The sequence below is a fragment of the Salmo trutta genome, chromosome 12, assembly GCF_901001165.1.
Source record: "Salmo trutta chromosome 12, fSalTru1.1, whole genome shotgun sequence".
Taxonomy (NCBI): Eukaryota; Metazoa; Chordata; class Actinopteri; order Salmoniformes; family Salmonidae; genus Salmo; species Salmo trutta.
Genome location: NC_042968.1, coordinates 8,837,203 through 8,864,330, shown reverse-complemented (window position 1 = coordinate 8,864,330; position 27,128 = coordinate 8,837,203). Strand labels below are relative to the sequence as shown.

The 27,128-nt window shown below is 41.6% G+C and overlaps 1 protein-coding gene across 9 annotated transcripts in view; it reads right to left on the bottom strand.

Moving 5' to 3' along the window:
- The window catches only part of LOC115202872 (muscarinic acetylcholine receptor M4), a 177,469-nt gene that overhangs the window by 112,275 nt on the left and 38,066 nt on the right, over positions 1 to 27,128 (bottom strand). For all 9 annotated transcript variants that reach the window (XM_029766998.1, XM_029766996.1, XM_029767000.1 and 6 more), the window contains 3 exons: positions 22,681 to 22,863; positions 18,325 to 18,405; positions 17,369 to 17,472 (listed from right to left, as the gene is read on the bottom strand). In XM_029766998.1, the coding sequence (XP_029622858.1) occupies positions 17,369 to 17,472; positions 18,325 to 18,405; positions 22,681 to 22,863 (368 nt within the window). The remainder of the gene's footprint in view (positions 1 to 17,368; positions 17,473 to 18,324; positions 18,406 to 22,680; positions 22,864 to 27,128) is intronic.

Sequence of the window (27,128 nt, the reverse complement as noted above, 5' to 3'; positions counted from 1 at the left end):
CTTTGCACAGTAAGTAGCCACAGCCAGTGAGGTCAGAGAGCGTGTCAGCTTGACGGAACCGTCCCTTTCAACCAGAGTGTATAAAAGGATTGGTAAAGAAATTAACATTTAGACCAGAAAGGCGTCGAGCTGCAGCTCACGTCCAAAGTGGTTCGAACTCTGAAATCTCAAAACGAGGTAGAGACGATAACGTCACCTCCCGAACAATGATTAGCTGTCCTAAGTAAAGTATCTAGAAAAGCGAATTTAAGTGGGACCATTCTACTACCTTTCAAAGCGTCGTATTCTACTACAATCATCAACCTTGAGAACCATTGACACGGCTGGCTAGACTATCTTCAAATAAGCAGCTTTAGGAGCGAATGGAAGGGGAATCAACTCTGTAGTTCTGTTCAGGACTACACGACGGACAAAGACATTTACACGTAAATACATTCACGATTTCTTACTCCAAACAGGTGGCGGTTTGTCTGCAAAGTTTGTGACTACTGTGAGAGTAGTTCTAAATGTACCAAAGTATTATGTCTCTGTCCCTCTCTCTCTCGCCCTCTCCATGTCAGTCTGCTAGGGACCTTTGTCTAATGTATTAAGTGTGTATGTTTATCCTGTGTTATCATTTAGTTAGCTAGTAAATAAATAGTTTAACCAATTTGTGTAGTACTGAATCATAAGTAAGGCTGGGGTTTTTGCAGATGCAGGAGGCTATGACTATTCAGAATGATGATATGATACAAGGTTATGATTAATATGTTGACTGTTTTATGGATGTGATAGGTAAAGTCCTTTAGAGTTATATTCTGGAGATGGTAACTCTTTAAACAACCATCCTCGTGGTGCCCCAAATTCCTAATGAGTTAATTGTTACATGATTCATTTAAATCAGGTAACAATGAAACATAGTTAGTTGATTAGATAAATAACAATCATCAGATAAATGCAAGTAAAGCCACGACACATTTCTATAATACCTATTTTAGGTTATGGAAATAAAGTGTTTTCTATTTTACAGTTTTGGAATTCTGTCAAGCCTTTTTTGAGCTGTCATCCAACAATATGGTAAACCGCAGTGGTCCAGTACCAGGGTTTTTCCTGTCTGCTCAGTCATTATTCTCAGTAAACAACATACTGTCGACCAGAAGTGTAAATGCTTCTGGTCGAGTAATTAAAAAATTAAAAAATAAACGTTTCTTATGTTGACGCTCGCTCATGAACAAACCAGCGGTTTTGATTTCCTGGAGTGTTATGTTAATAGGATGCCATTAACGTGGCTGATGAGAATGGAATCCTGACCAGGTGCACATATGTCAGTGTAGGACTAATGTCAAATCAAAAAGGTATTGGTGAAAAACTACAGTGCACTAAAACCATTTAATAACCATCAAAGGTAGATACTGGTGTCTGTATGCTGTTATAGCAAAAAGGGAAATCTAGAACATATATTATTCATAAGAATGTCTAAACCTACGAGGCAAAGAACTGCTCTAAAATTCTGTAAAATGTGTGAAAAGAAATGCATTAATACTGCAATATCGCCAATTGAAAGGTCCTAATGAATAATGAGGTATAGGCCTAAATCATAAATGAATTTACTGGTTCTGATTTGATGTCAGAACAAACTTCCACCAGTCAGTACATAGTAAATGTCTGTAGTAACTGCACCAGAGGCAGAAACATCAATAGTAACTGCCCATCAGCTACAGTAAATGCCTCAAGTAATTACATACACTTGACACATTTTCTGTCTGTGACAGTATGTGTGCATGTCACTCCGGGAGTCTAGGACACTTACAAACGGCAACCGCAATTATTTTTTCACAGTTAATTTGAAATGGAGATAAAGGCCTCAGGCTTGTGAGACAAAAACAAGTTGTTGTACTGACTTGACAGCAAAATAAACTATGATAAAGACAAGAGACAATGGCTTTCATCTACTTTCAAGGTGTTTAAAAAGCAAAGTAGATTAAAAACCGATCGAGTTTGCCATAATTAGCTATGCTTACATGACACAATTTTATCAAAAATTACAGAAACTGCAGTGTGACGATTAAGTGCTTAATGTTTTTATCTGCCGCACCATGGTAACGGGCTAAACCTCTTTCAAGGCTGCACTTTTCCTTCTTACAGGAATACATCAAGTTTGCTTACCTTTATTTAACTAGTCAGTTAAGAACAAATTCTTATTTTCAATGACGGCCTAGGAACAGTGGGTTAACTGCCTTGTTCAGGGACAAAACAACTGATTTTTTTACCTTGTCACCTCGGGGATTCGAACTTGCAACCTTTCGGTTACTAGTCGCTCTAACCACTAGGCTACCTGCCGCGACTACATATGGTACGCTGTCTGCCCTCTGCTCTTAGTTAAGTCATTACGAGAACATTGTTTATAACTTCAGTTCCTTTTTTTTGTCCAAGATCACTGAAGTGTTGGAGCAAATGACATGTAGAGGGGCACTTGACAAGTGTTGCATTCATTTCTGACAGACCCATCATGACTCATGTCAGAGGGGGAGGGGGGGGGGGGGAGGCCTAGACTCATGTAGGCTTAGTACATAGTCAGCTGCAAATGTGGGGAAACCATCATCAAATGAAAATGACTTTTAAATGAAAAACCTACCCATTAAATTTGATGTTTAATCTGGGAAGTTATCTGCCCTTATGCTCTATTCCCCCCATTTCGTTTTGTATAAAAAATAAATAAATGAATTAGCCATCGTCTTACAGTATTTCCATGCATCATTGCCTGCAATGTCCAAAAACCTCATGGCAGAGGTTCAGGAAAATAGAGTGAATGACCTATTCTCTGAGGAAGAGGGGCGCTATAACTAAAGATACCATCTGTAGTGCACTGGCTCCTCTTGACTGATTGAAACAGAGTGGAAGGGCAGTAGATCTTTAAAGAGTGGATTTCACAAGTACTAGGCCTATACACCGGAAATACAAAGTACACGTTTTATGAGAAATGTAACATTTGAAAGCAGACACCGCTCAATAAACTAAACATTTCTAATAATTTCATGGTTTAGAAATGTTTTATGATGATTCATCTTTGGAAAATCACGCTTGTCAGAATCATATGTGGCAAACAAACTACAGAATCTAGACTAGCACCATAGTTAGCCAGTCAATGACTAGGAGCAGTTGAAGCCCAGGCTCTTATTCGAAAAGCCTCAGCCATTTTCACACCCTCATCGGATCAAGTTACGGATTACTAGGGAATCAAACTGGAGAGTGAGAAGGATTGGAGAGTTGAACCGGATAGAAAGGAAGTGTTTGGGACAGTGTGGGAAGAAGAGTAGCAAGAATGCCTGGAGATGTTATAGGGTATGGGGACAATGGAAAAAATAAGGGAGTTGGCGAACAAGGGACGGAGCGAGCGTAAGTGGTAGTATTTGATGCATATTACTCATAGGCTGCATTTTACTTCCCCCTGGTCTCTCACTCCAGATTTAAACCCAGATACATTTTCACAGCTCCCCCTTAAAATTGGTCAAGGAGGGGGTCAGAGGAGTCACTGGTTCCAACCCCATGGCCACACAGACTACACCACTGTCACATGGCACCAAGGATGAGAGAGAGAGGACCCTCATTCTCTCACATAGGAGATCTGCTCATAATTGTACCACATGGTGGGTTTGGAGATTGACCACAACTCACGGACTCACTGCGCTCATACATAAAAAGAGAGAGGACTGACAGAGCTACAGTTTATTTACACCAGCGGGAGAAGACCCATGTTATAGTCACACTATAATACACAGAGGAGCAGCCATATGAGGATCAAGCACCCGGGGTCATATTGCGTCATGCAAATGCAGCCACTGGCCTTCTAGGAGTCTCTGTAAATTCGGAGAAAAAATACTACATGAGCGCATATTCGAAAACACACACATTTTATTCCGCTCTATTAGGAGACTAAGATCGAACTAGACAGAATAAGGACAGTCATTTTCCAACATCACTTAGACATTTCTCTGCTGGGGTTGTTTGCACTTTAAAAAGGAGAGGGAGTCACAAGTCTCAGAGAAAGACACTTGTTGCTTTTTCCCACAGCCATTTTTATACCAGTTGAATGGCTGCTACTGCTGGTATTTGGTTCACATAGGGAGGTCTGAAACATCTGAATAATGGCCCCTTCCTGGCCACTCATATCCCCACATGGGTTGACCTCCCATAAACCAGATAACCTCTACTGCACATCTTGTTCTGTACATAAAATGGACATTTCTCCAGCAAGCTTGTTTGCTAGGTGCTTATGGCTTTCTATGTCAGGATACAGCTAGTGGTGTCTGTTTATGGCTGAGCTACAAATGTTCCGTAGTTGCTTCAAGCTACCCAGTGTGAGTGCATCTGATCAGCAAAAGGCAGAGAAATGGAATGCCGCTCTTACAATACATACGAAAAGAAACTAAATCACAGCGGGTACACTAACATATGAAAAACATAATGCAGTGCTGCAGCAGCATGGAAGCATGTAAAGTGGAGCTATAGAATTTAAGGTGTGACAACTGCCCAATAGCAGAGTAGGGAGTAATCACCCATCTTATCAAAGTTACATGAAATCACAGCGGATTTGGTTGCTGTGGTTACATCAACAGTGCATTGAGGCATGACTGATGAAATTTAGAGAGGAGAAAAGATACAAGACAGTGGTAATGGCCAAGATGATTTGTTGAATATAAAATAATTCACATAATGTTTATCTGGATTAAAAAACTTGAAATAAAACCGGGGAATATTTATGACAGCCCTAATACAAGAGCAATGCTAATCTCATTTGCCACACTATGAAATAACGCAAGGAATGCAACAAGAGGGGGCATTATAGAAATGGTATCAGACTGACATTCAGTCTGTGTTCTGACAGTTTAAACTGTTTACATTTTGCCAGTAGAAAGTCAATCCCTTCTCACTTCAACCGCATACCTTTAGTCTGCCACAACTGACAGAATCCGAAAGAAAGTGATGTCAAAACTAGCCCAATGTGGTTTAGATCTGAAGAGTACTGCAAAGTGTGTGCATGATTGATTCAGTGTTTGAGAACATGTCTAAAAGAGTAGCTCCATTACAAACTATTAGGTCTATACCCATTTGTTATGCTCTGAAAGTCCATAGAGGCTGTAACTGGCCTGCAAAGGGTTGTGCTTTCAGGCTCAACCAAGTACACATTTTGAAGGTACCATAAACAATGATTGAGTTGGAGGCGTGCATGGCCACGCAGTCGTGGGTGAACAGGGAGTACAGGAGGGGGTTGAGCACGCACCCTTGTGAGGGTCAGCGAAGTGGAGATGGTGTTTCCTACCTTCACCACCTGGGGGTGGCCCGTCAGAAAGAAAGATGCATGAATTATGCAGAGGCCATAATAACTGGACAGGGAAGAACTTTTGGGCAGATGAGGTGTAGCTTTTAGAGTCCAGTGTCCAACTACTGCTTGAGCGTTCTTAAATTTAAAGTTTTGACTGAGCCAGCATTACTTGCGTTTTGCAAATCAACAAACCATTAATCTACTAGAAAAAACGGATCATCTGCCATTCACCACTGCCAGTGTGTTTTACTCAAAAGCGGAAATGAGCCTAAAGCACAGCAGAGTGCCAATGCCTTCCTTAAACCCATTTTGAATTTCCAAGAGCAGAGGAGATGGAGCCTCTGTAGAGTGAATTTTTCAAAAGGCTATTGTGTTTGGTTATGTTATCTCTGAACAATAACCTAATATAAGACACACTCTATTCTAACCACCGGGCCTCTGACGACGCTTAGCACTTACTTACTTCATAAAAAAACACTTAATGGAATAAGTAGGTAGGTTTTTATCGTTTGGTGATGAGAAAGCTGCTGTCAGCTGTCCGACACAGCTCTCAGGAAAGTATTACAAAATCCAAATGCATATCCTTTGGGAATTTTCAGGCAAGACTTTAAAGAGCCCATAACAGTATGAAGCACTGGTGTGTTCCTGCCATAGACTCCATAAACGTCCCTCCTCCATAAGACCTAGGAGGGAGGAGAAAGATCTTCAAGTAATGGCCACCATTACTGGCTCCACAGCCACAGGTCAACACTACCCCCTAGCTGGGCCTAGACAACATACACAATACACCATAGCCTCTAAAGCAAGGGTATTCAACCGGGGATCCAGAGACCCACAGGTACTGCAGGGGGTTCGAGAAATATATACAGTCGGAAGTTTACATACACCTTAGCCAAATACATTTAAACTCAGTTTTTCACAATTCATCCTAGTACAAATTCCCTGTCCTATGTCAGTTAGGATCACCACTTTATTTCAAGAATGTGAAATGTCAGAATAATAGTAGAGAGAATGATTTATTTAAGCTTTTATTTCTTTCATCACATTCCCAGTGGGTCAGAAGTTTACATACACTCAATTAGTATTTGGTAGCATTGGCATTACAGTGTTTAACTTGGGTCAAACACTTCGGGTAGCCTTCCACAAGCTTCCCACAATAAGTTGGGTGAATTTTGGCCCATTCCTCCTGACAGAGCTGGTGTAACTGAGTCAGGTATATAGTAGGCCTCCTTGCTCGCACACGCTTTTTCAGTTCTGCCCACAAATTTTCTACATGATTGAGGTCAGGGCTTTGTGACGGCCCACCTTAACTTTGTTGTCCTTAAGCCATTTTGCCACAACTTTGAAAGTACGCTTGGGGTCATTGTCCATTTGGAAGACCCATTTGCGACCAAGCTTTAACTTCCTGACTGATGTCTTGAGATGTTGCTTCAATATATCCATTTAATTTTCCCTCCCCATGATGCCATCTATTTTGTTAAGTGCACCAGTCCCTCCTACAACAAAGCACCCCCACAGCATGATGCTGCCACCCCCGTGCTTCATCGTTGGGATAGGCCTTGAAATACATCCACAGGTACACCTCCAATTGACTCAAATGATGTCAATTAGCCTATCAGAAGCTACTAAAGCCATGACATAATTTTCTGGAATTTTCCAAGCTGTTTAAAGGAACAGTCATCTTAGTGTATGTAAACTTCTGACCCACTGGAATTGTGATGAAGCGAATTATAGGCGAAATAATCTGTCTGTAAACAATTGTTGTAAAAATGACTTGTATCATGCACAAAGTAGATGTCCTAACCGACTTGCCAAAACTATAGTTTGTTAACAAGAAATTTGTGGAGTGGTTGAAAAACAAGTTTTAGTGACTGCAACCTCAGTGCATGTAAACTTCCGACTTCAGCTGTATATATAAAAATAATAATAAAACATTGATATAAAAATACATGTTTTTATGAATATTGCTAGCAACAACAGAATAAACACATTTTGAATTACATACCTACAGTAGAAAAGAGGAGAATATAAATTGTAATGATTCTCAACTGCTAATATTGAGCAAATTACACTCACTGGAGCTAATTACACTCACTGGAGTATCTGACATAGGCTTTGAAAAAGCACCCGCGAGTACCAGTCGCGGCAAGTGCCACTGGCTGCTGGTAAGCTTTCTTGACTGCTGCTATTGTGAAAATGTGTTTGGAGTTACGTTTCTATCTAATAGGCTATGTTCCAGTTTACACTTCCTCCTCCATTTATAATGTCAGGAGGTCAAAATTAAAAACAATGTACCAAATCTATGAACTAAATATTTTTGATTACTGGCCTCCCGAGTGGTGCAGAGGTCTAAGGCACTGCATCACAGTGCTAGAGGCGTTACTACAGACCCGAGTTCATTCCAGGGCTGTGCCACAACCGGCTGTGGCACAGCCCAGGACGGTGCACAATTGGCCCAGCGTAGTCCAGGTTAGGGGAGGGTTTGACCGGGGGGGCTTTACTTGGCTCAACGCACCCTAGCAACACCTTGTGGCGAGCCGGGTACCTGCAGGCTGACCCCGGTCGCCAGTTGAACGGTGTTTCCTCCCACACATTGGTGCGGCTGGCTTCCGGGTTAAGTTGGCAGGTGTTAAGGAGCACGGTTAGGCGGGTCATGTTTCAAGGGACGCATGACTCCACCTTCGCTTCTCCCAAGCCTGTTGGGGAGTTGCAGCGATGAGACAAGATCGAAATTGAGGAGAAAAAGGGGGGTAAAATACAAACAAACAAAAATAAATAATATGGTTGATTACTTCTCCTTGCTATTCACCTGATAAGACGATAACATTTGTTTTGTGCTAGCATATTATGGGGGTCCCTTGGTCGCCGGTTTGCCTGGGCGGGTGTCCCTGGGCAAAAAAAGCTTGAAGACCCCTGCTCTAAAAAGTCTTGCTTTATTGCATCATGATGAAACATTGAGAATAAATGATACAGTCTAATAATATTGCAGATATATTAGGGCTATTTTTTAGAGGGTACAACTTCTTTACGTGTCAGGCCCTGTGCACATAGAATTCAGCTGGGTACACTTCCTGGGATATGACACACTGCACAACGGAAAATCTGTTGCCCGTCTGCCAATGGAGAAATGAGTCCAAAAGCAGGAAAATGCCTAAATCCCTAATGTATTGAGCTTAATGCTGACAGCTGGAAACTTCCCCTTTTCATTGGTGAGTGCACATAACAAGCATTCAGTGGTGACAACCGGGCAGCAGACAGCATGCCGTCAGTTACCAGTCAGCATTTAGGCTAGTAACAGCCCGATCTGCAGTCTGATCACAGAAAAGAACATTCAGATATTCTAACATTGTTATCACACAGTTACATAACCCTCCCTGATCGTAGTCGGAACATCATTAACAGACAACCACAGCACAACTTCAATGTACACAACCAACCAGCAGACAAATTCAGCAAAACCAAAGAGCATTGACAGGAGTTGAATAAAAATGGTATTGTAATGGGAAACAAGACAACATAGAACAAGCAGAATGCCGCAGTAAGCATTTCATACTTTCTATATCCGCTGAAAGTTACCCAAACAGGAAACGTAAAGAAAGGAGGAAAATAGCAGGAGTGGGGATGCAATCAGCCATACTGGAGATCTCTGCTCAACATCCTGACAATCCAGTCCACTCTTATAAGAGCGGGTTCAACAGTTGTACCTACAGTTGAAGTCGGAAGATTACATACACCTTAGCCAAAAACATTTAAACTCAGTTTTTTACAATTCCTGACATTTAATCCTAGTAAAAATTCCCTGTCTTAGGTCAGTTAGGATCACCACTTTATTTTAAGAATGTGAAATGTCAGAATAATAGCTGAGAATGATTTATTTCAGCTTTTATTTCTTTCACCACATTCCCAGTGGGTCAGAAGTTTACATACACTATTTGGCAGCATTGCCTTTAAATTGTTTAACTTGGGTCAAACGTTTCGGGTAGCCTACCACAAGCTTCCCACAATAAGTTGGGTGAATTTTGGCCCATTCCTCTTGACAGAGCTGGTGTAATTGAGTCAGGTTTGTAGGCCTCCTTGCTCGCACATGCCTTTTCAGTTCTGCCCACATATCTTCTATCGGATTGAGGTCAGGGCTTTGTGATGGCCATTCCAATACCTTGTCTTTGTGTCCTTAAGCCATTTTGACACAACTTTGGAAGTACGCTTGGGGTCATTGTCCATTTGGAAGACCCATTTGCGACCAAGGTTTAACTTCCTGACTGATGTCTTGAGACGTTGCTTCAATATATCCACAAACCTTTCCTACCTCATAATGCCATCTATTTTGTGAAGTGCACCGGTCCCTCCTGCAGCAAAGCACCCCCACAACATGATGCTGCCACCCCTGTCCTTCACGGTTGGGATGGTGTTCTTCGACTTACAAGCGTCCCCCTTTTCCTCCAAACATAACGATGATCATTATGGCCAAACAGTTCTATTTTTGTTTTATCAGACCAGAGGACATTTCTCCAAAAAGTACGATCTTTGTCCCCATGTGCAGTTGCAAACTGTAGTCTGGCTTTTTTATGGCGGTTTTGGAGCAGTGGCTTCTTCCTTGCTGAGCAGCCTTTCAGGTTATGTTGAGATAGGACTCGTTTTACTGTAGATATAGATACTTTTGTACCAGTTTCCTCCAGCATCTTCACAAGGTCCTTTGCTGTTGTTCTGGGATTGATCTGCACTTTTCACACCAAAGTAAGATCATCTCTAGGAGACAGAACGCGTCTCCTTCCTGAGCGATATGACAGCTGCGTGGTACCATGGTGTTTATACTTGCGTACTATTGTTTGTACAGATGAACATGGTAACCTCAGGCAGGAACCAGACTTGTGGAGGTCTACAATTTGTTTTCTGAGGTCTTGGCTGAATTCTTTAGATTTTCCCAATATGTCAAGCAAAGAGGCACTGAGTTTGAAGGTAGGCCTTGAAATACATCCACAGGTACACCTCCAATAGACTCAAATGATGTCAATTAGCCTATCAGAAGCTTCTAAAGCCAAGACATCATTTTCTGGAATTTTCCAAGCCATTTAAAGGCACAGTCAACTTAGTGTATGTAAACTTCTGACCCACTGGAATTGTGATAGATTATTTCACTTATAATTCACTGTCTGTAAACAATCGTTGGAAAAATTACTTGTGTCATGCACAAAGTAGATGTCCTAACCGACTTGCCTCAACTATAGTTTGTGGAGTGGTTGAAAAACAAGTTTTAATGACTCCAACCTAAGTGTATGTAAACTTCCGACTTCAACTGTATTAATGACAGGCATGATGTTGGCAGGCACTAAAACCACTCGACTTTTCTGTCTGAGTGTCCATCAACCACAGCATCAAACGCCTCCAAGAGAGCTCCCATACTGGAGATAAAAGGTTGTCGCCCTCCCATCTATAAAGAGAGACTACTGCATTACTGAGTCTGGTACCGCTAAGATATTCTAATACAGCCACTCATGCACTCAGTATCCCCAGCCGGGACGCTTTGATTCAAACCATTTACAGTAACTAATCTTGTCTTTGTTATTTTGAAGAGCAAATACATTTGAAAAATGCAAATGGCAAAAACTCAATTTTACATGAAATTGTAAACAGCTTGGTTTACTCTTCACTAATGCATTTCAACAGGAAACTTCTAAGGCTTGGGTTTTCCATTGGGCTTTGGGGGATAGCCTATACACACAGATTTCTGGAGGGCTAACAAAATGCAGGCATTGCATATTCAACAGCTTTCCCAATACAAAATACATGGAGATGACTGTCAGACTTATCTTGGTTTGACAGCGCCTGAGCCAACTGGGTGATGGAGTACTTTGAACAGGGATGGGCAACTTAGGATGGGGATTGGGGGGCACAAAAAATCTTAACTCCCGATGAGGGGCCGCAGTGGTTCGCGGGTCTACATACCAACATCCATACCGCAAAACGTGCAATTCTACACATTTTGACATGGGGCGGAGATAAGATTTTGTTTTGTTTTGAATATGATATCTGAGTGAGAGTGACCAACAAAATGTATGGGGGTACCCCCCAGTCGGTAATTTGACCAATATTACTCCAAGTTTAGACAGCTGGCCGCTAGACTAACTTATCAATAAATATAAAAAGATGTAGCTGAACATGGGCTTATTGAGTGAATATCAGTGACTGACATATGCGAAAACCTGCTGGAAATTGGAAATTGCACATTGTGTATTCTACTATTTTAACTCTCAACCGTGGCGGTGAAGAATTCATCCGCGGGCCTACAAAAAGGGTGGGGGGGTGGGGGGGTTCGCCAGTTTCCCATCCCTGACTTGACATATGGTATTCAATTACACAGCTAAAGAAAATAACTTGAGCAGAAAAAGAATTGAAGCAGTGATCAGGAAGAGATGTTGGAAATGAGGAAGCGGTACACTGTACACACATCAGTTTGGGACTTTCTCATGTACATCTTTAACATGTATAATGCTGTTCTCAACCCTCCCACCTGTAATCAGCATGTGAGCTGCTGCTGCAAATTCCAAGGTACATGAGAATAAATGATATGACTTATTCAAAGGATGAACCTTAAAAGGAGGGAATTGCTTTCTTCTACACATCAGCAAGGAAGTAGCACCTTATACGAGTTAAGCTCAAGAGATTTACTTTGGAGGAGAGGTGGATTTAGGATGGAGTGACTGAAGAGAAAAAAAGCATAGGGATAAGCTGGAAAGACAACAATGGAGGGTTGGAGGAGAGAGAAGAGGGGTGAAGTAGACACAGTGTGGGGGTGAAGAGAAGGGAAACCGAGTGAGAGAAAGTGACTGATCAGACCGAAGGTGAATGAGGTTATAGAGGACTGAAGCAGGGCAAAGTGACAAGAGAGTGACAAGCCCCTCTTTTCACAGTATGTCAGAGAGCTGGAGCGTCACATAATAAAATACACCTGGCATATCCTCTCTCCACTTGGCTGCACGTGTGATTTCCCTGAAGCTCATATTTTTTGTTTGGCGGTAGTCCCAAGACAAAGCCCAAGTGGGGGAAAAGGAACATTGGGCCCTTGCTGTACAACTTCTGGGAAAGAGCTAACATGACCGACGGACTGTCTTAGAGCTAGCTGCCTTAATTAATTAAGACTTCCTGTCTCACTGATACAGCATGCCTCCAGGTACTCTCACTGCCACATCTGAACACGCACTTACAGACTGATACTAAATATTGAATTAAAACAGTATGGATTAAAGCACAAACCATTCTATATTGCATCATACACATGCCAATGGTTTGACCTCTGGTTTATGAAGTGTACATTACTCAATGATGAGAATACAAGCGCTGGGCTAAATCCACTGCCCTATTGCTGACGACCTTGCGCTTTTAATTTCCTAAAATATAAGAGCAGCCAATAAATAGCGATCCCTAGCCGATTACCACCCGGTTACTCAACCCTGCACCTTAGAGGCTGCTGCTCTATATACATAGAATCACCGGTCACTTTAATAATGGAACACTAGTCACTTTAATAATGTTTACATACGGCTTTACTCATTTCATATATATATACTGTATTCTATTCTACTGTATTTTAGTCAATGCCACTCCGACATTGCTCGTCCTAATATTTATATATTTCTTAATTCCAAGATTTTACGTGTGTATTGTTCTGAATTGTTAGATATTACTGCAGTGTTGAAGCTAGGAAAACACGCATTTCGCTACACCCACAATAACATCTGCTAAATATGTGTACGTGACCAATAAAATTGGATTTGACTTAGATGCCATTGGCCCTGTCGCAAACTCATCAATAAAACAAAATCTCACATTATCGCAAAATGTAAGATTATACTGCAAAGTATCTGAGCAATGGGACCTGGCAAAGAAACAACAAATCCAGAATGTTTTTAGTCAACTTCACAAGTGGAATGACCCTTTATTGAAGAAAAAAAAGCAGAGTGAAAAAAGGATAATGCACGACAAGATTAGCTTACGTGTGATTTAAAACACTAAGTCCTCAATGGTTTTGAACTGCTCCCTTTTGACATGAAACCCTTACTTTGCCATGGATTTATCGAAAGGGAAGAACCTTCACACAATAGGGAAAGAGATCCTAAAAAAAACTAGAGGCACTGAAATAGCAGCCACTGAAATAGAAGAGTACAGATCTGAAGTACTGTGTTATGCATTAAAAGCTGTACGGTTGAGGGTCTTTATGTAAGGGTGTCATCAGTTCCAGCAATTTCCATGTTGCTGGCATATTTGTGAACTGATATACAGTTCACAGATGCCTCGACCAACATGTCAATGCACAGAGGGGTGAAAAGCTGACATCTGCCACCAGCGCAGTCAAAAGTAGAAAACCCCAGAGGGGGACAAGGGAGATAGAGCAGAAATAAAAGTAGCTTCTCTATAGCCATGCAATACAATACAGTACTTGCTACTTGGTGTGCTCTTGATTAATATCATATAAGTCTCTGGCATCGAACATATTTTATTTTTAATTAACATTTTTTTTAGGGGTGGATCAGCTTAATATTGCAGAAAGAATCTTGCTTCCATCAATGTAATTGTCTGCATCACTTCCAATCCCCCATATATTTTTGGGGTAAATATATATATATCCATACACGCATGCATACATATACACATATATACATACACATACCTATATAGACATACATACTTTTTTAAAGAATATACCTTTATTATCGATCCCCCAATTGGAGTAAACTAATAAACACTTCGGCTTTTACCTTCAATTTATTCATCTTATACACATTTTACAGACCCAGCCTATTTTACAATAGTTATTTTTTGTTTGTGTTTTAGTCCTTCCTCTATTTCTGATGTCCATCCAGTTTGATTTCTATTTGTAACTGTGCTATTTCACAAAAGTTCTGAACCTATATACATTTTACAGACCCCGTATGTTTTACATTGGTTATCTCGTTATTAGTCCCACCCTTCAGCTCCATTCAACCCCTCCCATCTGTCTCTCAACATGATCCATTTTGGATTTCTATTTGCCATATATTTTTCAACTGTGCTGTGATGCTTCACAAAACAATTGAACCTTTCTATTCTCATAGCTTCTACAGATTGTAAATTAAAAATAAAATGTTTTGCTAAAATAATTATTATATTATTGATTGATTGACTATGGCTTTTCAAATCACCCAGTATTGCTATCTGCAGTGTTAGTTCTAGGCAAATGTTGCAATTCTTCAGCCATTCCTGGACCTGTGACCAAAAACGAGCTACATATGGACAATACCAAAATAAATGATCTAATGACTCTGCCTCCTCACACCAAAATCTGCAGAGCTGGGAAGATTGTATACCCCATATATAACACTCTATTGGTTGCAAGAATTTTGCATACTAATTTAAATTGAAAAATTCAAAGTTTTGAATCCGGCGTTGTTTTGCGTATCAATTCATAAACCACGTGCCATGGAATGGGTACATCAGAAATCTCTTCCCAACTATTTTGCAATTTATATGGCACAGCTGTCAGTTTTTTGGTCCTTAAATGAAATTGGTATATGTTTTTATTTATCACACTTTTCTTTAACCATTTATGTTCTTTAATACAGGGCCGACATACAAGTTCCTTACTTTTTTCCCCTTCTACTTGCCTCTTCCATTTTTGTGGTAATGCTGCAATTAATTGGTTGTAATTTTGGGTAGAGCAGACATTTCCATATGTCTGTGTTAGCTGCATGTGTGACATAACTCCACCAGTCCTATTTATAATATCATTCACTAAAATTATACCTTTTTTAAACATTTCTTCGAAAAAAAGTTTTTTTTATCAATTACTATATTTGAATTTAACCACAATATTTGTTGTATTATTTGTTCTGTCTTTTCAGGTGGATTAAACTGAAATTGCAACCAACTTTCTAAGGCTTGTTTAAAAAATAAATATATTTTGGAGATTATTTCCTTTTCAAACAACCGAAAGTGGGCAGGTGTAATCTGAATAAAGGGAAAAAGGCCCTTCTTCAACATAGGATGAGACATTCGTACCAATTTACTAGAAAACCAGTTTGGATTTAAGTATAACTTTAGTATGACTGATGCCTTTAGTGAGAGGTCTAATGCTTTAATATTTAATCATTTCTGCCCTCCGAATTCATATTCGTTATATAAATAGGCCCTTTTAATTTTATCTGGCTTGCCGTCCCAAATTAAATTTAATATTTTTTGTTCATATAATTTAAAACATATGGTGTTAATAAAATAAAGAAAGTTGGACAAAGATAGGAGATGGTACTAAGTTCAGTTAATGTCCTTAGATAGAAATATGGATTAATAATGTATGATTTACTGGTACAATGAAAATAGTGGGGAACTGAGCCAAAATATTCTGAACAACCATTGTCTGTGTTCTATCAGATCATTTCCATTTTGTGTGCTGCCTGAACCAACAACCCTCTCTGTCCACTCCATTATTGTCCTTCTCCACAGTCCTTCTGCACTGGGATTGGTAATTGCAGTGGGTTCACTCTGGGTTACAGAGTGAGCAGATAATATCACCCTGTCTGTTCCCTTCTCTCCTGACCTTTGGGGTGACAATGAGATGTCATCGCAGGTCACCTTCTCCATTAACAAATTCTCTTTCTGCTCAGACACTGATTGGCCGTCGAGATGAGAAGGGACATAGCCTCGACCCCGGTTTGGCTGCTCAACTGTGTCTTAAACGTTGAATGACGTGTGCACTGTACCTCATGCCTTTATGCAAGTTGAAATTAAAATGCACTTTTTGGATCACAAAAATGAACAGTGAACCCCTAAAAGACAAAACCCATCCATTGAAAAAAGATAACTGCCAGTTATATAAATGCGCAGCAGCGTTATTTGTTTTTGGAATGATTAAAGATTTGCATTTCTACCTCTTACATAAAGGCTCATATACATATACAAGCCTATGGTCATTACTGTCCTCTGCTGGTGAGAAAGCCAGTTCTCAATTCTCACTACATTTACACAGCAAAAACAAAAGAAGACGAGGCCATCTGTGAACGAGCTATACTGAACGGCTGTGAAAGGTCATTTCAACTTAAACACTGTGTGCGCTGCTGTGGCATTTCAAGAGCAACATTACAAACCATCACCAACACAGGCGGCACAGCAATCAGCGTAGGAAGCAAATGGAGGGCTGGGCGGAGAACACATCTCTCCTGACTCAACAGGCATAAAACCTGATGTGATTTCTCCGTTTATTAACTAGACGTCACACACACACACACACACACACACACACACACACACACACACACACACACACACACACACACACACGCAGGAACTTTTCATTCAAGTTGAAAGGAAACACTAATTGTAAAACATTTGGTATGCGTAGGAGGTTTCAGCGGTGGGCAAGACACACACAACGACAGTGATACAGTACAATGACAAACAACACCGTGCAGCCACAGCAGCACTCTCCTCTGTCTCACCGTGACTATCGGTCACTGTCAGCCAACGGAAGCAAAAGGTGAGTGGGACTATTTGGCTTGGTTTGACATGAGCTGTGAACGCATTCTACCTTTGGGTATGAGGAGTCAGAAACCATTCACAATGCAGAAGCATGCTTGAGACGGGACTTCAGAGAAACTCACATTCTGACACACGAATCATGTCGGGGGGGGATAGTTTGATAAGTTTGCTCTTTGTGGGCTGGTGTGGGCGTTCCAGCATGTTTGCAAGAGTGTGGGCAGCTGGGTAAAAAAAAGAGGTTCTGAAGCGCTCTCGGCGACGAATTCCTTATCTGCAACGTCCACATCAATAACACTGGAGCATGTGGATTTCGCTCCAAAAGCGTGGGTGGAGAGCACAGGGCAGTCATCACGCAGAGGCCCTCTTCGCAAACACTTACCTGTGCTGCTGCACTAATACTCACGAGTGGCTGAACTGCTCATCCATCCGAAAATGGTTCGTTGTGTGGGCAGCCAGGTCCTAAAGCACCAACGTGATCTGAAATATTACTGGAACGCCAGTAGCAGCCTAGTTTCCAAAACAGAAACGCAAGATGAAAACACGAGGGATAACTCTGCCTACCTGCTAGGACCCTGTTGACAGAGGAATGGGTGGCCAGGCCAGGCTGGCCCCTCTCATGGTGGAAGATGCCAGGATGTGGTAGATACTCAGGCAGGAGGAACCTCCTTGAAGAAAGAGAGAAGCGTCACGTTATATAGAAATCACAACAACAACTGACAGAGTTCACTCACCCTATAATTTAAGATATGAGAAAATTGGAGACCATCTCTGTCGCGTAATAGGGGACTACAAAGCACAGGCAAGTTTTTATAAAAGCCTTTACCCGACTCTACATTGTTGCACAAACTGATGAGGGTAGCCTAGTGGTTAGAGAGTTGGACGAGTAACCGAAAGGTTGCCAGATCAAATCCCCCGAGCTGACAAGGTCAAAAATCTGTCGTTCTGCCCCTGAACAAGGCAGTTAACCCACTGTTACTAGGCCGTCATTGAAAATAATAATTTGTTCTTAACTGACTCGCCTAGTTAAATAAAGGTAAGATAAAAAATAAATAAAATTGTGCTATATGATTGTGCTAATGCTCACCACTGGTTTTGGGTAGAATGATTCAAATCAAACTTTAGCAAAAGTTGGAGAATATGTAAAACATTTCCTGTATACTAATCCTCGGGACACAGAGTCCCGTTATGTCATTGGCTGCTCATATCATTGTATAATGATAAGTATAATGTATTCAGAGTCCAGGAGTACACATGATGAGTTTGGATAGGTTGACTAGTTTTTGTTTTTCTGTTTCTTTTCTTTTTTTAGTTATGTACTTACAGTACTATTGTATGCTGTGTGACGCTGTTTTGTTATTGTATGGATGGCTGTTGTTTTTGGTTGTTTTCTCTGCATTGTGTGTATTCCATCAGGGAAACCAGTGGAATCGCTTTAACGTGTTATCCCTTGGGTTGTACTCCGTGCATCTTTTTCCCAATAAATCAATCAATCAATCAATCATATCAGGGCCACCCACCGGGGAACAAATCTGCCAAGTGAGGGGGCAGACATACGAGCGTTGCGCGGAGCCCTGTGTCTGTCGCGATCACCGTTATCCCTGTGAAGACAGACGGACGGACAGAGAGGGAGATAACAGACAAACACATACAAAGAAAAATGTAAATCCTCTTAACTGAGAGACCGTAGCTGGACTCACTATATTGTGCAGGCTCACTTAAAAGTTTGATGTTAGCCTAACTTATTATTTGGCTTGAGCTTGAGACCCAGACCAAAGGGAGGAAGTTGCAGCTCCTGTTAGTCGCTCTGGATAAGAGCATCTGCTAAAATGGCTCAAATGTAAATATCTGACCTTGCAAAGGAAGACCGTGCCATTACAGGAACATTGGTTCCTGTAATTTATTCGCTGACCCCAGATTCGCTGACCATCAGAGCAGGGTATCAGCTGAGAGGACGCGGCTTCTTTGTGATCCACTGGACGTTTCACATTCAGAATTTGATTTACACTTCTTGAAAACTGAGACACTGTGAAGGACGCGAGAGAGAGGAAATCCGACGAACGCGGAGCCTCTGAAAGTATTCTAATCGGAAAGCAGGCGGAAATAGACATGCTTTCATAAATATACCCTCAGCAATGAATTTCTAAGTCGGGCAGTCAGGTCGGCGGAATAATTCATGAACCAAATCGGTGAGGTCATATTTTGGCTTTGAAGATGCCCCATCTCACATCAGTCACCCAGAACTGCATTTTAATACCGGCAAAATGTTGTTTGCTCCGATTGCAATGATACTCTGTGGCTGACTGGCCGTATAACTTCATTCTATGTATGACGCTCAAGTCTAAAGTAAACCTATTTTGCTGGTCATGTTATAAATGTCCAGTAATAATGCAATAGTTCTAGGTCTAGGAGGACTTCATAAAATTGCAAACAGACTAGGGATGTAACGGTTACCGGTTTCACGATAAACCACGGTAAAATTCCCGACGGTTGATATTACCGTTTCAAATTTTTATTATCATTAAAACCGTGTTTGATTACCGCGGTTTGAAAAACTCGCAGTAAATACTGTCCAGCATCAACCAAAGTTAGCAACAGTCTGACGCAGGCGCAGCATGCAACATGGGTTTTGTTTTGTTTGAAAACATGGCGGAAGGCAGTGACAGCGCTCGGGAGATTTTTCATCCTTCTAAGAGGACCAAATCTGAAGTGTGGTTGTATTGTGGGTTTTGCAAGAGTGTTGGGGGTAACTTAATCGAAGATGGTCACCCTGTCTGCAGAACATGCATCAGAGCTGCTTCACCTTGCCAGGGTTGCCAGGAAGCTTTTGTGCATCCCAGCAACCAGCGTGCCATCAGTGAGTGTTCAGTGCCAGCGGGCACATCGTCTCCTCACGTAGATCACTACTTAAACCGGACAAAGTAAATATGCTGACATTTTTACATTTCATTCCAGTGAACAAAGATGCATACATACAGGATGTTAGGCCAGCAGCACCTGATTTCTTTATGAAGGAGAGAACGGACATACAGGATGTTAGGCCAGCAGCACCTGATTTCTTTATGAAGGAGAGAACGGACATACAGGATGTTAGGCCAGCAGCACCTGATTTCTTTATGAAGGAGAGAACGGACATACAGGATGTTAGGCCAGCAGCACCTGATTTCTTTATGAAGGAGAGAACGGACATAATCAGTGCTGTTCATTTTATTTGTTTACATATTTTGTGTTATTTTAATGTCAACACCTGCACATAGGATTTGTTTCCATATGGTTGTATTGTTCTTACATGCAAATTGCTTTACTTGTTTTGCTTTTAAGTGCACATTTGATTTGCTAACTTAAGGTTGTGTTCATTAAAACCTGCACTATGGGAAACTTTAACTCTCATGGCCACATGGTGCCAACTTTAATGTTAATGTTATTATTTTAATGTTTATGCACACAAAAAATGCATAGTGCTGCTAATTTTATTAGTTGTTTGTTGGTTTTCAATATAAAACTTGGTGAAATGATTTCAGTGTTTGTATCAGTACTTTCTGAACATTTCCAGCACATTTTAACAATACCGTGATAATTTTGGTCACTATAATCGTGATATGACATTTTTATACAGTTTCATCTCTAAAACAGACTACAAACAAAATGGGGACAAGGTGCACCCATAAGTTGAAGAAATGTCCAGCCTCATTCTTCGCAAGCGTAGAAAAAAACTAACTCATTTAGATGAATCCACAATTCCTTTAGGAAAGGAGATGAGAAGAAAGGAGAGCAAAGAAACGGCCTAGCGATAGCTGCTTTCTGTGAAAACAGGCCACAGTGTCATCGGAGGTGTCATTATTAAACCTCTCTCTCGGATCAGCATGTTACGAAATAGGTCGAGGGTTTGGAAGAGAATTAGGATACAGCTCTACAATGATTTCTTCAGTACACCCCTTTAAAATACCAAGCGTTGTCATTCTGTGCAGTTCTCAAGGGGACCATCATCCTGATTCATCTATAGTCTGAGCCTGCTGTTGTGTATGTTTTCACAGCACTGTAATCTAGGTTTACTTTCACTGCTGGTTCCATTACAGTCAGTGAATTCTTAACATCATTCCAAAAGCGCCATAGGGTTTTTCTGTTTAAAGAAAAAGTGAAAATCTGTCCTCAGTTATTCTGCACGTTAAAATATTTGATTTTGTGAAAATCAAACAAAACACCTATCAATAGTGTGTATTGTGTTAAGAATTAATTGTTTTTTAATTATTTTTAAAATCACCTGTAGCATCCTGCTCCAGAAAGACCCCGCTCAGACAGGGCTGGTCGCACCAGTGCAATAGAAAAAATTATCTTATAAAGCCATCCGCGGTGCTTTATTGAGGAAAATAGACTGTTGCTATATTTTACTGTCACAACATGGCTCCAGACTTCTCCTAATTTTTTCGATCAATCAAGACCCATTTGCCTACGTGGGCTAATTCATTTGGGGCTAATTCACCACCTCAGGAAGTGGAAATCAAAACACATTAGCTATATAGCTAACTGTAAATATTGCTCACAGTTAGCCGTGGAATTGCTCAATCTAACTGTAGATTGAATGTCCTAAAAACTTTCCAGTGGTACTAGCACAGACAACAAAATGGCCAACGTGCACGAGGCTCCGCATCCCAAAGACTTACTGTACCGCAAACTTCGTTTTTTAAAAAGGTGCTCAATCGCTCATTATTGAGAGCTGAGAAACGTCATACCCCCAGAAATCTAAGACCCCCCCTCTCTCTTCAACTAACAACAGCGTTGTGTCTGTGATGCATGGAGCCATACCCCATACGATTAATTGCACTCACAATGGCTGCAAACTTTTCTGATCCGCACCAGTCATAAAACACTTGGCTAGCAGAAGCCTAAATCTAGAATGGGGGAGAAGGGGATGTTGTCTTGTTATAATTCCCTGAATCCCACCAGGTTCAATAATGAACGAGAGGGTGGCAGCACATGTCTAATCTTGTCTGAAGAGAACAGACACTGTCTCGCACTGATGTGGAGCTGACGCCACGCCATGCAATGACCCAGTTCTAACTAGCAACACTGGACCGTTTACATGCTCCAGGAAAATGTCCCAGCTGGTTTCATGGAACTCTGAATCCATCCCAAAGGACAATAAAAGGCATTCTAAAATAGTTGATAGAGTGACGAATAACTTAGTTGTTCATTCTGACAAACAGTTATCATTATAAATAATATGTCCTTAATTGCCGGAGAGGAATAGCACCAGGGGAATTCCTTTGACCTCATTCAGCCAATGATGCTACGGTACAAAGTCTGCAGAGGCCTGAGAAGACTGATGACCTCAAATAAGTCCTGGGAGCATTGAGTGTTCCAAACCACTGACCCTGGAGTATCATGTTCCTGCAAGCAACACCATCACCCTGCGCCTTTTTTTTTATAGCCAAGCCAGAGGCAATTCACATTTACATATTGAAAGAATAAAACCTAATCAATTACAAAAATACATCACAAATTCAACCTTTGAGAGCCACGCATCAGGCATTCGATATGCAAGTTATTTTGGTAGGAGTGTTTTTCTGCTGCTGCTTTGTTAGACAGTCATTATGCATTCCAGATCATACAGAGGGTGTGTGGAGGCATAATGGAGGGAATTAATTTCTCTCACCCATTGGCAATGGTGCCTCCCCTCTGGGGACAGAAAAGCTCAGCATTTTGCTATGGTATGGTTTCATGCAAATAATTCCATTAATGGTGCTTCTTATGGAATAAATCCCAAAGCTCTTGACAATTAAAGGATGCTTTATCATAATGTGTTCTGTAAATGTCTTCATAAACAAGTGTCAAGGGATACGAAAGGCATTGGATGTTGTAGGTTGAAGACGACTCACTCAAACTCCTCAAATTCCACCTCGTTGTTCTCAATGGAGGGGGAAGAGTTGCTTCCTGGGCTATCCGAGGTGGATGAGAGAGGCCGCAGTCGGCTCTGGTAGCGCAGTGATCGTTGGCGAATGCTGTCCCGCCGAGATAAGTACTGAATCATCCGCTGGGCGTAATATGCAGCAGGTGACAACCTGTGAACACAGCAAGGACGCACAACTAAAATCAATGGTGATCAGATAACCCAGGAGGAATAGACCACAATAGAAATCTGTCTGCCTTTATTGTGCTATCCCAGTCACGTTTTTTGTTGTTGTTGTATGTACTGTGTAGATATGTATTATTTTTGAAATGAGAAATAAAAACAAGCAAACCAGGCAGAAAGCAGTGCTAATAGCAGAAAAACCTGAACAAACCCAAGACCATGTATTGTCAGAGCCCACAAATGGTAAAGATGGAGCAGGCTTCTTCTTAAAAAAAAAAAAAGAAGAAGTAAATTTCCCTCTCTTTCATGCTTCAACTCTCAGGGCCATAGTTACAATGTGGTTCAATTACTGACTGATCCAAGTGGATAAGCCTTGAGCTGCACTCCGGTACCACAGCACTAAACCTACACAGGGAGGACAGGGAGGGCAGCTCAGAAGCTAACTGAACACAGAGTGCTCCCCATGTAAACAGAGCTGAATAAACAGTAAGCTGAGATCCAGTGAGTTACACCACATTGGAAGACTATAGACCAGGGATGGGAAACTGATGGCCTACTTACCCTATGAATTGCACATATATAATCCATGTCTCAAGGCTTAAAAATAATAATATTTAACCGGTCTCCTCCCCTTCATCTATACTGATTAAAGTGGATTTAACAAGTGACATCAAGTGACTCACCTGGTCAGTCTTTGACATGTTCCTAATGTTTTGTACACTCAGTGTATATGTCTGCAATTAAAGCATTCTGGACAGTTTTTTTATACAATGAACAAAAATATATAAATGCAACATGTAAAGTGTTGGTCCCATGTTTCATGAGCTAAAATAAAAGATCCCATACACACAAAATGCTTATTTCTCTCAAATTTTGTGCACAAATTTGTTTACATCCCTGTTAGTGAGCATTTCTCTTTTGCCAAGATAATCCCTCCACCTACTGGGGACAAAAGGCCACTCTAAAATGTGCAGTTCTGACACACAACAATGCCACAGACGTCTCATGTTTTGAGGGAGTGTGCAATAGGCATGTTGACTGCATGAATGTCCACCAGAGCTGTTGCTGGAGAATTTAATGTTAACGTTCATTTCTCTACCATATGCTACCGCCAACATTGTTTTAGAGAATTTGGCAGTACATCGAACCGGCTTCACAATCGCAGACCACATGTAACCACGCCAGCCAGGGACCTTTCACCTGCAGAATCATCACCCGGACAGCTAATGAAACTGTGGGTTTTGCGCAACCAAACAATTTCTGCACAAACTGTCAGAAACCGTCTCAGGGAAGCTCATCTGCGTGCTCGTCGTCCTCACCAGGGCCTTGACCAGACTGCAGTTCGGCGTCATAAGCGACTTCAGTGGGCAAATGTTCACCTTCGATGGCCACTGGCACGCTGGAGTGTGCTCGATGGGTGAATCCCGGTTTCAACTGTACCGGGCAGATGGCAACATGGTGTGTTGGTGAGCGGTTTGCTGATGTCAACGTTGTGAACAGGAACAGAGTGCCCCATGTTGGTGGTGGGGTTATGGTATGGGCAGGCATAAGCTACGGACAATGAACATAATTGCATTTTATCAATGGCAATTTAAAATGCACAGAGATACCATGATGAGATTCTGAGGCCCATTGTTGTGCCATTCATCTGCCGCCATCACCTCATGTTTCAGCATAATGCCCGGTCACATGTCGCAAGGATCTGTACAGAATTCCTGGAAGCTGAAAATGACCTAGTTCTTCCATGGCATGTTTGGGATGCTCTGGATCGACGTGTACGACCATGGCTTCTGGTTGGGGTATGTCACTGTGGGGATGATGTCATCGATGCACTTATTGATGAAGCCAGTGACTTTGTGCTGCTGTGCGTTTTGTTGCCAATCTTACTTTGCTACCTGCCAACTTCACGGTATTTACTTTTTGATTACCGTTTATATTTTTTGTTTTTCCCTCACTCAACTTTTTTCATTCAACTTTTTCACTCCGGAGGTTTTATCTTGACATGGTTCGTCAGGACTTCCAACAGCCGAAGCTAAGTAACATTAACATGACGCCTTCTAATTGCAGTCGTTGTACTCATAATATACAGGAGAACGATCGCCTTACGGCGGGGATAGCTGTGCTGCAAGCCCAGCTTCAGACGCAATCGTTAGGCAAGGGCAATTTCAGTGTAGGAAAGGATGAAACAGCGTCTGTGCCACCAGTAAGTACAGATAGTAACGTTAGTATAAACCCCCTCGCACGGTCCCCGCAGCCGGACAACTTTCTCATGGCTTCTGGAGGGAAACGCTGTAGGAATGCTCAACCGGTGTCGCTTATTCAGCCGACAGAAACTTTCAACCGGTTATCCCCATTAAGCGAGTCGGAGTCAGAGGCCGAGACTTCTCTGGTCTCTACTCATCCCGTTATGGGGTCTGAGACGCCAAAGCCTCCCACCATTAGCTCTGACAAATTGAAAACCCTAGTCATTGGCGACTCCATTACCCACAATTTTAGACTTAAAACGAATCATCCAGCGATCATACACTGTTTACCAGGGGGCAGGGCTACCGACGTTAAGGCTAATCTGAAGATGGTGCTGGCTAAAGCTAAAACTGGCGAGTGTAGAGAGTATAGAGATATTGTTATCCACGTCGGCACCAACGATGTTAGGATGAAACAGTCAGAGGTCACCAAGCGCAACATAGCTTCAGCGTGTAAATCAGCTAGAAAGATGTGTCGGCATCGATTAATTGTCTCTGGCCCCCTCCCAGTTAGGGGGAGTGATGAGCTCTACAGCAGAGTCTCACAACTCAATCGCTGGTTGAAAACTGTTTTCTGCCCCTCCCAAAAGATAGAATTTGTAGATAATTGGCCCTCTTTCTGGGACTCACCAACAACAGGACCAAGCCTGGCCTGCTGAGGAGTGACGGACTCCATCCTAGCTGGAGGGGTGCTCTCATCTTATCTACGAACATAGACAGGGTTCTAACTCCTCTAGCTCCACAATGAAATAGGGTGCAGGCCAGGCAGCAGGCTGTTAGCCAGCCTGCCAGCTTAGTGGAGTCTGCCACTAGCACAGTCAGTGTAGTCAGCTCAGCTATCCCCATTGAGACCGTGTCTGTGCCTCGATCTAGGTTGGGCAAAACTAAACATGGCGGTGTTCGCCTTAGCAATCTCACTAGAATAAAGACCACCTCCATTCCTGCCATTATTGACAGAGATTGTGATACCTCACATCTCAAAATAGGGCTACTTAATGTTAGATCCCTCACTTCCAAGGCAGTTATAGTCAATGAACTAATCACTGATCATAATCTTGATGTGATTGGCCTGACTGAAACATGGCTTAAGCCTGATGAATTTACTGTGTTAAATGAGGCCTCACCTCCTGGTTACACTAGTGACCATATCCCCCGCGCATCCCGCAAAGGCGGAGGTGTTGCTAACATTTACGATAGCAAATTTCAATTTACAAAAAAAAACAAAAAACAACGACGTTTTCGTCTTTTGAGCTTCTAGTCATGAAATCTATGCAGCCTACTCAATCACTTTTTATAGCTACTGTTTACAGGCCTCCTGGGCCATATGCAGCGTTCCTCACTGAGTTCCCTGAATTCCTATCGGACCTTGTAGTCATCACAGATAATATTCACATTTTTGGTGACTTTAATATTCACATGGAAAAGTCCACAGACCCACTCCAAAAGGCTTTCGGAGCCATCATCGACTCAGTGGGTTTTGTCCAACAAGTCTCTGGACCTACTCACTGGCACAGTCATACTCTGGATCTAGTTCTGTCCCATGGAATAAATGTTGTGGATCTTAATGTTTTTCCTCATAATCCTGGACTATCGGACCACCATTTTATTACGTTTGCAATCGCAACAAATAATCTGCTCAGACCCCAACCAAGGAGCATTAAAAGTCGTGCTATAAATTCTCAGACAACTGTCATGACGTTGGCCTGTGGGTAAGGTTTATGACCCCCCCATAAATACCTTTCTCCCTTCCCCTCTCTCTCTGACCCTACTGAAGGACTTGAATAGCCTGTGTTAAATATAGAGAGTCTGGGAACATCAAACAAATGGGGAAAAGGAACCATCTTTTGATAATAAAACCAGTTGGAAATATGCTTGATAACGTAATGAGTATGTATGTCAGTTCATTGTTATCTGAGACATTATGATTGATGACAGGACGACATAAACTGTACCTGAGAAAGTATACACCCTCTAGTTATCAGAGTCACATGGAATTGTTATGCAATTGAAA